Consider the following 12,963-nt stretch of genomic DNA (forward strand, 5'->3'; position numbering starts at 1 on the left):
CATTTTGGTCCCTAAAGTATCAATAGACTCGCTTTGGGAAGTAGTCACAGCACGCGTGGCGGATTAATACGGTGTGTGCGCCTCATTGGCAGCTCCACGCAGTAAGGATAACATAGTTGCCCCCCCCACCAAGCATCAGGCAGGCTCTTCTGGTAGAAGAGAAAAGTGAAACTATACAACAAAGCTGCTCAGACATTGCAACAGATGGTATCCTTGAACATGTCAAAGGATCTTGGACCATGAAACTGACATGTTAGTGAACTTATCCTCCTCCCGACAAGCCTGTCTCGCCCTCCTTTGCAACGCCCCCTTCCAGTAGTGCAAAACAGGGCTAAAAGTTTTGTATTTCATCTTATTTTTACTGTATCTTATATGTTCTTTCTGTGTTCCGAGTACAGTGTGGGCAACTTAGGAGTTGATTTAGAAACTAAAGGACCACCCAGAGTACTGCCATAAATATGGTTGCTGCAATGTGAGGGCTGTAGTCACTTTTGTGAGCTACTGTTACATTCTGCAAAATAATTACAGCCAGAGCAAATGGGGTTTGACACTATAAGGTGATTTGAGAAACATACAAGTCATTAAAATGGACAAAATGAAAGAGTGATCATATACAAAAGAACAAGAAGGCAAGGCAATCTCATGTATGGCCTTTTCTCGTCTGAAAATATTTACCTCACAACCAATATCTACAGTCTGCATTTGGCCATTTGTACAACCACTACTGTTATCTGTAGAAATGTGCTTATTTACAAGTCTGTACAACCAACCATCCCGTCGAGCTCATCTTACCTCCCACAAGACCTTCAAAGCAGGATACCTGAGTTTTCAAAAGGACGTCTCGCAGCACTCGTTTCACACACGCAACTCACCTAAACTAAAAGCTCAAAAAAAAAAAAAAAAAAAAAAAAAGACGGCTAAGGTCCGCTCTCCTCAAGCGGAAAACACCGGGCTGCTCGAAGCACAGGGCCCTCTAGTGGTGTGCTTGTGCACTAGCGAGCTAATGAGTGACAAGAGACGTAATCTGTTGTGGAAGTCTGAAGGCCGCGGGGCCGCCCCGGTGGTGGATTGGCGCCGAACTGGATGTGCTTCTCCTCAGTGCGTGGCAGCCGCCTGTGGCACTGAAAACCTGACATGTGATGATAAAAGGGAGACATAGTTATTCGCAGAAAGATTAGCATGTGCTCAATCCACCTCTCAAGCTCTGGAGTTTTACTTTATCCATTCAATGAAAATGAATCACTCTAAATAGGTTTCTTGAAATTATATTACTAATATATATATATATTTTACAAATACTTTTTCATTGTACTTACTTTTCTTAAAGTAATATTAAAATCTCCTCTCCTTTCGTTCCCAATCTCATCTCGTATATTGAGTATCTTGTGACACCCCTATAAATAAGATTGGCAGCTTGAAATGGCTTTCCACTCTTAATACCCAATATAGGAGACATAGCAGCAAACAGTGACACCTAGCGTCAAATGCAGAACACTACATTCACAATTAAAATGCTGTATTGAGTGTTTAAGATAATTCAGTGAATTTTCTACCGCTTATCCTCCCGAGGGTCGCTCTAAAAATTCTTTATTTACAATTTTCTTAAATAAGCATTTTTTTTTGACTGAAACGCAATCATTTATTAATTCATTTTTGAAAAAAGTGAAGGAGCAATGTTGGAATTGCTATGCAGCAAGGGACGACTGTGTTTTTCATTAGAACATTAACATAAAACACTTAAGTACACCGTACATCCCCAATTTTCACGAGGATTACGCCTGACTCACTAAGCTGACTGACTGTCAAAGTTAATCCCGATGAACCCACACAAACACCTTCATGCACTGCTGTCGTGTCATTCAGCATATGTGTTAGGTACACCTATGTACTATATGTATGCTATATGCCTATATTGTATGTACATTTCTAGTGAGAGTCGCATACTGAAAATGAAAATGCAAGGGCCACTGTCATATTTAGTATGCTAAGAAGTTATACATACTGGATTGAAGAGAAAACCACATCTCAGCTTTGAGAGATACTGTGGGTGAAACATCTGTATTAACTCCCCTTTTTCCCCCAATTTCTGCTGTTTTTTGTCAATTGTCTCAATATTTAAACTTTCTTAAATCTTCATGAATTTTCTTGTAATATTAGGACTTTATTGCCAACAACACCCCCCCACACAATTTTTTGTTAGCCATTTTTTCTCTTAATATTTAGATTTGATTCTTATGAAATTACAGTTGTTTTTTTACATTTTCAAACTATTTCAATTTTTCTTTTTGTAATTATAATTTCATTCCCATATTTTGACTATTTTTGTTGCATTGTTGTCATTTTGCGATATAACATTGGTTAATAATTCAACTTTCTGCTCGTAAAATGACATGTTTTGATGTTTTCTTGGTGCACTTTGGACACCCCTGCTTTACTACCAAATATTATTATTTACAAGTCAATTATTATTGACTTAAGTCAAATTAAACGTTTTTTGGCGATTTTAAACCCTGCCAATTTTTTGGAGAAAAAAAATATTTTTAAACAAAAATCTGCAAATTTCCATGAGTGCTGCATCGGGAATGTGCAAAGATCTAGTGCATTGAGATAAAGAACCAGGACTAGTGACCCATACGGCTTCATACTTTGCAAGCTGGCTTGGGGGTGTGTTACCTCTGAAGTCTTTGCACCAGTTCAGCCACCAGTGAGTCACACACCCCTGGATGGATGTCTTCAGCCAGGAAAATGGCCTCCTGCAGCGCCTCTGCAGCCTCAGGCTTGCCATTGCTGGTTTCACCCTTGTCTTTCAACTGCAGCGACAACGGTGATTTAGTTCTTATTTATAAAAGGTTTTCTTGTAAAAATATTCTATTTCTGAGTTGGTTGTATCCCTTCTAGAAATGTACCTCAGAAAACAATGGCGAGAAGATTGACGATAAGCTCTGTGACAAAGGCCTCTTTGGACTCTCCTGCTCCTGGAACATTTGGAAGAAAGTTTTAAAGATGAAAAGATGGACTTTACATAGCTTGCTGGTGATGCGACATTTTGACAACAGTATCCAGGCATGTGTCTTAAGTCAGTTAATTATCATAATTTCCGGTGTATAAGCTGCTGCGTTTTTCCCACGCTTTGAACCCTACTACCTGAACAGTGAAGTGGCTAATTTATGTCCAAAAGACCTACAGTTCCCATGATGCTTTGAGTGATGAAATGGATGAGTGAAGTGCAATCTAATATTCATTCATTTTCTACCGCTTATCCTCACGAGGGTCGCGGGGGGTGCTGGAGCCTATCCCAGCTGTCTTCGGGCGAGAGGCGGGGTACACCCTGGACTGGTGGCCAGCCAATCACAGGGCGCATATAGACAAACAACCATTCACACTCACATTCATACCTATGGACAATTTAGAATGGCTAATTAACCTAGCATGTTTTTGGAATGTGGGAGGAAATCGGAGTCCCCGGAGAAAACCCACGCATGCACAGGGATGCAATTCCACACAGAGATGGCCGAGGGTGGAATTGAACTCGGGTCTCCTAGCTGTGAGGCCTGCATGCTAACCACTCGGCAGCCGCAATCTAATATCACGACTTGAAATCGATTGCATGTATGTTGATCTGATAAATCTTAAGTAAGTTTGATCAAGTGTAGAACTACTATAGCTTCTGTTTGGACTGCAGCAGATGTTGAACTTCGATGGAAAAAAAGCTAATGAGTACTTTACACTGGCTTTTCTAAGGTTAGGATCGGGTGTTCCAAACACGTGCAATTTGTAGACTGTCTTCACCAACTACATACACTCACAGCTCCTGGGCTTGCCATCTTGTTTTTTGTCATGATTTATGCGGTAAAATAGTTTCACCGCGACATTGGTGTGTATTCTCCTACCGGTTTCATTTCCAGCTCAGCAGGCTGCACGGCGCCATTCTGAACCTTTTTCAGGTCCTTCTCCCTGATGGTGTTGAAGATCCAGTCGTCGTTGGGGGCGTCGTTGCCTCCAGACGCTTGGCCTTGGGGCTCCCTACAAAAGGCACATACATTTTAGCTCGGAGAGGAGTTGTTTCACAGACAGCGACGGTGCCGTCGACGTACTCATCTGAATCCTCGGAGCTGGACTCATCCCGCGACTGCTCTGCTTTCCACCTCTTGTACCTGTCGATCAGCTCCGTCAGGTAGGACGTCTTTTTGGCGTGCCGTACAATCAGCTTGTGCTTCAACAGCTCTTTGGCAGTCGGTCTCTACAGAAAAAACTATATCAGCTGGAGATTTTGCAAGAGTAAAACTTAGCAAACAGCATGAAAAGAAATCCTTTCAACTCACAAAGCTGGGCTCTTTATTCAAGCAGGCTTCGATAAATTCTTTAAGTGGTTTACTGTAGTTTCCTTCCAGCGTGGGGGGATTGTTCTTTGGGATGAGGAATAAGACCTTCATGGGATGGAGCTCCGAGTGGGGGGGCTCGCCTTTTGCCAGCTCTATTGCTGTTATTCCTAACGACCAGATGTCTGCCTGCAAAGCAAAGACGGCCCAAAGACAATAAGAAAAATCATCTTATGACTATCTGTGCAAAACAACAAGGATTGACATTTAACCCTTTAGGCGATGTTGCTTGTCACAATTTTGGAACTCTGGCACTTAAAAAGGTTAAATAGTTGCCTAGAGCAGTTTATCGTTTATTGTTTATTACAGATCCCCATTAGTCCTCAGTGAAAAAAATTATCTGAGATGTAATGGAATACAACCCTTAAAATTATTGAAGCTAACCGGAACAACAAAAATTATTCCAATTTACACACACAGAATTTCTGAATAAATCAACCAACTAGAAACTGACTTCCCTGCTCAAGTGCAACTTCATAACTTAAACATAACTAAAATAAAATGTGCTTGTTAGCGTCCTTCGAAGTGAGGAAGCAATGATAATTAAAGAAAGAAGGAGCGCTTACTGCAAGCCAACCAAACGCGAAATGCATGTTGTGTATAAAAAGCACATACATGTTGGCAGGTCTGGGAATATACCATAAAAAAACGAGGCTAAATGAATAATTTTTTCATTTAAGATTAAAAAAAATGATTAGTTTTCAGGTGAATTCAAAAGTTATTTAGGTATTTTATGCTGACCATAGAAATTCTATTTCTATATTCCTGCCCATCCTTCACAGGTGCAGCGGGCGAAAATGCTTTTCTCCATAAAGCAGCCATCTATCAGCCAAGTGCGTCACTCGACTGCAGTTTTATTTCACTGGAAGAAAAAAGTGTGACAACTCTGACCTTTGAATCGTATGCCGATTGCTTTATGACTTCAGGTGCCATCCAAAAAGGAGTACCAACAAACGTGTTCCGTTTTATCTGGGTGTCGGTCAACTGGCCCGCCACACCAAAGTCCGCCAGCTTCACGTCACCTTGCTCTGACAGTAACACGTTGGCTGCTGTGAATGGGAGACAATAAGAGTGATTATTGCATTTATTATGGAAAAGATCGTTACACTGATGTTGCTTCATATTAATTGGATTTATTATTGTTTGGTCAAAACAATAACGTAGAAGGAAATTTATTTAACAATAAAAAAATAATACATTTAGTGCTCTGTAACAATAATGGACCAGCCCATACACATCTGGTTTTGTGCAGTTGTTGTATAAACTTGGAGGGTTTATTTCAAGAAGACGGGAGGGTTTCTCTTCGTTTTAGTTTGTTTACCACAAGTCGTAGTAATCTGAAGCACAGCAAGACAACTGCGCATCACTGCTTTTTCTACATCTCTCTCACCTTTAATATCTCTGTGAATTTTCTTTTCCGAGTGCAGATATTCCAGCCCCTTTAGGATTTCTCTCAAAATTGTGGCAATTTGGGTCTCGTCGAGGGAACCTGGTTCCAACTGGACAGACAGAGAAACAGGTTTGTGTGAGGCCGTTTAGGTTGGAAAAAAAAAAATCTAATAATCTTTATTGGTCAGTGACTTTGTAGGCTTACCAAATCTAGGGCAGATCCTCCGCCCAGATACTCCATAATAATCCATAATTTTGTTCCCTGAAAAAGAAATACAAGAAACATACTCAACAATTGTCATCCGGTGTGTCCTTTTGCATATGTGAGATCACAAATCTACAAAACAATCTGGATACAAGCAATGGATGTTACGCAATTGGTCTGTTTTTATTTTATTTTACAGCATGCACCATTTTCATTTCTGTGTAAGTGCAGGACAAAGTCTAGCGGGTAATTCCCAACAATGACACAGCAGGACTTCCTTATCATGGTCAGTATGAATAGATAGTACAGAAGGAGTTCTTAGGACGCTTTGACTCTCTAGCCAGAACCTTAGGACAACAATAAACCATGCTGGGACTAAAGTGACTCCATTCATATTTACAATGTACTTTAACAGGGATGTGCAAAGTGCAATACAAGGGCCATTTGCGGCTACTGCTGTTTTTTTTTTTAAATCGACCTATGGGACATTCTAAAAAAAAAATCTAAAAAAAAACCCCAGCAAAAATCTGTTTACAAATATTAACAGAAAAAAGATGCACTCTAAAATAAAAAATAATGTCATTCGAGTTGCATAAAGCCAAATTATTGAGATGTTATTTTTTTGAAAATTAGGTTGTGGAAAAAGATACAAAAATAAATATTATGGGAATAAGGTCATAATTTCCACGAAACGTTTTAAAATAGAATAAAAAAAAACAGTAGCAGAAAAGAGTTATAATTTCAGGAGAATAAAGTTTTAAAATATTGGAGAAAAAAAGGTCATATTCTCATAAGAAAAAAGTCCAAATTTTAATCTTGTAACATTATGAAGAAAAATGGCAGTTTAATATCATAGCTTTCAAATATTAAGTTGTAATATAGTACTTTTTTTGTTTGTTTGTTTTTTTTAATTGGGTTGGAGAAAAAGTTATATTATGGCAATAAAGTAAAAATGTGGCAATAAAGTCGTAATATGAACTATTTAAGTATGACATATTTAAGAAGTTGAAATATACAAGTTTATGCAAATAATGCACATTTTCATGTATATCGCAAAACTGAAATGCTGTTTTCTCTTAATATATGTATAACGTCTGGAGCATACAAAATAATAAAGTGGCCCTTTCATCCTTTCATTTTGAGGCCCTAGCTGGAAGACGTTTGGACACCCCTCGTACTATAACAAATATCCATGGTGGACAATACAAACACTGCTGGTCATTAAACCCATCAATTCATCTAAAGAAGATCCACAACAACAGCGCTCAATAGCTAAGACTTAAATGTTTCCCACTAGCAGCACAGTGTGTCCATAACACAAACACAACAAAACAACCTACTTGTGTTGCGTATGCTCAAAAAAGCTGCAATATTTTCCTCCAGCTGGAGGCATAATTGTGGAGATAATGGACTGCCATTACTGGCCATGCTCCCCTTAAGTACTGCACTAAATGCTATTAGAGGCACTGTAAGCACAATCACACAGTGCGAGAATGTACTACAACAAATATTTACAACTTACAACCGAGCCTTTGTAGTCAGCGGTGCTGTGCCAAAACCAAAATACCAAAGATGTTTCATCTACAACCGCCTTGTATTGCCTTGAGAAGACAACCGAGGCATTCCATAGCTTTGAAGAGAGTAATTAATATAACGATGGTTTTTCCACACCGCAATTACTACATTTGACACAGTCATTCAATTTCGATCTTCTGAGGTACGTGTTAAGTGTTAAGACTACTTGAACTACTCAAGGTCATTATCGCCAAACCACAATGAATGCAATATTTATGACACATTACACGGGGCACGGACTGGTTCAGGTTTCATAAAAAGGATGTTCCCGCTCCCGCTCACCTTGAGATAGGATCCAAAGTACTTGGTGATAAAAGGACTGTCACACTGGCTGAGAACGGTGATTTCCTGTTGGATGTCCTCTATCTCATCCTCTGCTTCTTCCAGGTCAATAATTTTAATGGCCACCACCTTCTGAGTCCGATTATCGATGCCTTTAAAGACTTCGCCGAAAGAGCCTTTGCCTATTCTCTCCAGCTTGGTAAAGAGCTCCTCTGGGTCAGCTTTCAGGTTCTGGTGGACAACAACAGGGTGTGTTAGTTGCATCATACCAAACCGGGAAAAATGTAAAGACTCCATTCAAGTGACATTCAAAAAGGCAACACATCCACATTCTTCCATGACATCCTTTCGTGTGGCTTCAACTTCATACACCGAAGTGACAACATCTAACCTTGTCATGTCAACTTCTGAGGTTGTTCAAATAATTTAAACCAGTGCAAGACAAACATAATTTAGGTTTAACGACCTTCCCACCATTAAGCCGTTAAAAGAAACTGAGGGAGGGTCGGTGTGTCGGACCTATCGACTGAAATAAATGGCTTATTTCCCAATGGAGCAGCAGTGGGAATAGTGGTCCTGAAGTGGGCCACTCCCATTTCCGTCCATGCCGTGTGATGATTAGACTCGACAGCCCGCAGTGTGGCAGGTCTAAAACTCCAGTATGAAAAGAGTACAGCCGCAGACAAACGTTTTGACACAAAGTTTGCTGCTTTTAGATCTTTTTGTCAGATGTTGTTCCCCAAGCTACTTAATTGTTTGTCATTTTTACCTTTGGACGAGGCATTGTTTGTCCTTAACTGCTCTTAGATGGTTGGGAAAAAGTTGCTTTCAGAGGTTGTTTTGGTCCTATTCTTTATTCATGGCTGTGTTCTTAGGGCAAAATTGTGAGTGAGGCCAGTCCCTTGGCTGACAAGCAATCCACACATGAATGATTTCAGAATCCTTTACTGTTTGCGTGACACAGGACTGAAGGTAGCGCTCACCTTTTTTCCTCCTTGGATTCCCCAAACAATCAGAAAGGAGTCTCAGAAAAGAAAATAGTAGGGATGCACAGTTTTCTATGAAAAAGCATGTGATTGGCATATGCCGATAAATGCCGTTAAACGGCATTCACAAAAGCCACTTTCCTTCACACTGCGCAGATGTTCCATACCCAAAACAATCACATCTGTCGTATGGAACTTACCTGATGTTTGTGAGAGATTGCATTTAAATAAACTTGACTGATTATGGTGGGTTTCAGGCTCACAATGTGACCGTCAATCAAACTGCAGTTAATGTAGCCAACGCTGGACAGTACTCGTCCCACTGCATGAAACGTCATCAGACAATCTGTGATCGGTATCATTATTGGACAATTTCAGTCATGGATGATGGGTATGATCAGAGCATCCGTAGAAAATACTTTAACTCCAGTCTTCGGCAGTCCAGTACCTGTATCTTTTGCAGAACACCAGCCTGGTGTTTTTCCTGCAAAATAGTGGCTTTTTTTTGCTGCCCTTCCTGACAACCAGGCCATCTTCCAAAAGGCTTCGTCTGACTGTGCGAGCAGATGCACTCACGCCTGCAAGCCACCATTGCTGAGCGAGCGCTACACTGGTGGTCCCCCTATGACCCCAGTTCAATCAACTTTCAAAGACAGTACAGTGTTTTTGTGATAGGCAACGTTGACTACATGGTTTTTTTTGCAGGTATCCATGTTTAACAGAGGAACAACAAAGATTTCCTACACCACCCTTCTTTTTGAATCACTGACATTACAGCGGCTGATACTTTTGTGGCAGGGCTAAATTGCATTGGAAATATTTTTAGGGGATTAAGTTCATTTTCATAATAATGAGGGACTTTGAAAGTCAACGCCATTCATTTTATCACTCTTCATGAAGTATATGCAAATTGCCATCATAAAAATTAATATTTGTGTCATTCTAGACTTGTGTCTACTCAATGCAACGACCTGGATGATGTTGGAAATTCCAGCGTTTGTGAATGATGATGAATGATTGGCGGAAAAAGAGGAAGTCTAGTTGTTGCTAAAGTTGAGAGCGACAAGGAAACATGGGACTTGAGCACTGTTGTTGGTGTTAAGGTTGTCAATAAAGCTGAAAAAGAGTATCAAATCGTGTCTCTCTCCTGCAACGCTACATGAAAATCTACTTGAAAATGTTTTCACATCAAAGAGATTGGATGGCACAGAATAAAGCACAGCAAAGACAACACAACCAAAAACTATCATAACATTGGTGTGTTCTGTCGAGCCATCCAGGTGAAAACAATGTTGAGCTTGTCCTGTGCAAAAACAACAAGTGCGCTGTGAGCACAGACTATACACACGATGGGAATGTACTTGCAAGCGTAGCCCCAGTCAGCAGGTTTACCGCCCCTGAATAAAGCCAACTGAACCTCCCTCTGAAAGCACCGTGTGTGTGTGTGTGATGCTCTCCCATCTGCACCACAGTAGTCCGTCTCATCCAAGCACCACACCCTAATGGCTGGCTTCCAACAACTCCTGACAACACGACACAGAACCTGTGGCTCAAAGGTGGGGGAGGGGGTTGATCGCCACAGAATTGCACCAGTGATGGCAAAAAGGGCAACTGTGATGATGACGACCAGAAATTCGACTAATGGCAGCACTTGTACTTGTGTTCGGCATTTTGAGTCGAGACAGAGGACGTTGTTAAAATCTGCTTCAATATTTGGAAATTACATTTCCAGGTATTTTTCTTTTTACTTTTTACTTAAAACAGTAGTGGTGTAAACAAGATTTCCGCTCTTGTGGGCACTCTGGAACGATAATAAATGTATTAATTCATCACACACAATAAATAAAGTGACCTTGATAATTTTGCCGGCCTCAATATATTGCCACATTCATGAGTGTGTTTTCTGTATCTCCCACCTTCAAGCAGTGTCTTTTTTTCTTTCTTTTTGCAAGTGACGTCCAAGTCAAGTCTCAGGTCCAAAAAAATACATCTCTCATGCCGCTTCTTGTTTTAACGAGTATTCTATCATCGGCTGCTATTAATGCACAGCGATCCATTCATCTTCTATGCCACTTCAATTCAAAACATCTACTGTATTATTATCCCTTCTTTCTCTATTAGCTTAAAGTACCCGTATTGACTAGATGTTTGTTTATGACCACATTAAAAGGGTACTTGGAGAAAACACAATGAATCCCGTCAAAGTGCTTTTGCTCTTTGCTCAGGCTGCATTTGTAAAGAAAACAATTTTTCAGAAAACAGAAAAAAATGAGGAGCACTGGCATAATGGAACCACCTGTGTGTGTTTGCCATGTCCGTGAATGCACCTCGCATGTGATTGGTGGAGAATGAGCAAGTGTTGTGTGGGTGTGGAGCAGAAGCCGAGATGGTGTGCAAGTTGGAGATAATGGAACTCAGCACTGCTGTTGACATGTTATGGTCAGAATACAGTTTGTTTAAAAATTATAATTACATTGCCGTTACTGTAAAACAAGTGACCCCCCCAACACTGGGTGTGCAACAAAAACAACATGATTTATATAATGCATTAAAAATAAACACATGAAATATGACTATACGACATTCTGTGTAAGCAATGCTCGTTTTAAGTCCTAAAATGTACATTAAAAAAGAGTACATGATGTCAACGTACTTGTAGAAAGTGTGCATACAGCTCGAGGCTAGTAGTGACACTTTTGAGACGCAGATAAGAAAGACATAAAAGTAGCAGCTCTTGTCCTTAACAAGCAAGCATTCGACGGTATAATGAGTTTACCTGAATCCCTGGAAGCCCACTTTGTATTGGGGAGTGAGCCATGGCGTCAGGTCAGCTAAGAAAACGTCGTTTACAGCTTTGCTCTTCGGCACTGTGGTTTGCTTTCCGACTCCTGTTTGAGGCGACTTGATCCGCAGTGCAGTTCCGATACGTCTGGCGACACTGTTGACAGCGAAAGTAAGCTGATTTTAACAAAATTCAGCTTGACTTGTGTCGGTGTGTACTTCGAACCGCGTCCCCTGCCTTCCGCAGTTAGCTAACGCTAGCACCGCTAGCTACTTCAACTGCTACTTGGCAAACAGTTCCAGCTGGCTAAATGTTGTATCTCCAGTGACCCGCAAGAGCCTTCAAACTATGCTTGTATTCCTCCCGGTGCCAAAGCAGAGTGCCGGCACGGAAGAGTCGCAAAAAGTTAATAAATACACTGTTATATAGTTAGATCGTTTGTTGCTCTCATCACTTTTCTAGCTCACTCGCCGCCATCTTTGTTAATGTCATTTTCATTTGAGGACAGCCAATCACAGCGAAGAGTAGTGCGTGGTGCAGATGACGTCACCCCCTCGCGCTACAGCGTCACAGAAGAACATTACATTATATTTAGCAGAATTCACACAATTTACGAACTAATGATGCTTTCTAACTTACTTGATGCAACATGATTTGAGATGTAGATCAAACAGAGTGACAAAATCGTCAGTTGTTTGTTATGAGGCATTTCTTATTACCAGTATGGTGTTCTTTGTTGGAATACTTATTTCCATTGTTTTATTATTTATTGCCTATTACAGGACCGTTAATAACCGAGTTTGTTTCAAGCATGTAAGTTTTTATTGGAATGACAAATAAACACATTAAATCTTAAAACAAGCAGACCTTTAGACTAAAGGTGGGAGATGCTGCAAATTTTGGTGTTGGTCCCGTACAAGGTAAATACAGGTCCAGCATTGTTGATACTGATACGAATGCTTTTGTTTTGAAAATTGTGATGCTCGAAAAAAGTCAAAAGAAAAACAACACTGAGTTTCTGAATTTGCTTGTAATTTATTGGTCATGATTATAATCACTTCTCCGGGGGAAAAAAACCTGCTAGGTTAATTAGCGACTCCAAATTGTCCATAGGTATGAATGTGAGTGTGAATGGTTGTTTGTCTATATGTGCCCTGTGATTGGCTGGCGACCAGTCCACTGCCTCTCACCCGAAGACAGCTGGGATAGGCTCCAGCACCCCCCGCAACCCTCGTGAGGATGAGCAGTAGAAAATTAATGAATGAAAACAATACAAATATTTTAGGGAAACAAAAAAAGCCTCCAGTGCTAGCCTGACGGCACATTCTAAGAATTGAATAAAAAAACTAAGAATTGAAAAAAATC

At 40.4% G+C, this 12,963-nt stretch overlaps 1 protein-coding gene across 1 annotated transcript; it reads right to left on the reverse strand.

The window, feature by feature from the left end:
• Positions 1 to 12,094, reverse strand: stk24a (serine/threonine kinase 24a (STE20 homolog, yeast)). The gene is made up of 11 exons (XM_058082569.2): positions 11,593 to 12,094; positions 7,831 to 8,061; positions 5,974 to 6,030; positions 5,770 to 5,878; positions 5,271 to 5,428; positions 4,323 to 4,508; positions 4,095 to 4,240; positions 3,891 to 4,023; positions 2,907 to 2,975; positions 2,674 to 2,810; positions 1 to 1,129 (listed from the first exon to the last, which is right to left on the reverse strand). Exons 1-11 carry the CDS (start codon positions 11,632 to 11,634, stop codon positions 1,096 to 1,098), a joined length of 1,302 nt encoding a protein of 433 aa, XP_057938552.2. The 5' UTR covers positions 11,635 to 12,094; the 3' UTR covers positions 1 to 1,095.
• Positions 12,095 to 12,963: the final 869 nt, after the last annotated feature.

This window comes from Doryrhamphus excisus, linkage group LG12 (assembly GCF_037039965.1).
Source record: "Doryrhamphus excisus strain RoL-2023G ecotype Guam linkage group LG12, RoL_Dexc_Guam_v1.1, whole genome shotgun sequence".
In the NCBI taxonomy this organism is placed as follows: Eukaryota; Metazoa; Chordata; class Actinopteri; order Syngnathiformes; family Syngnathidae; genus Doryrhamphus; species Doryrhamphus excisus.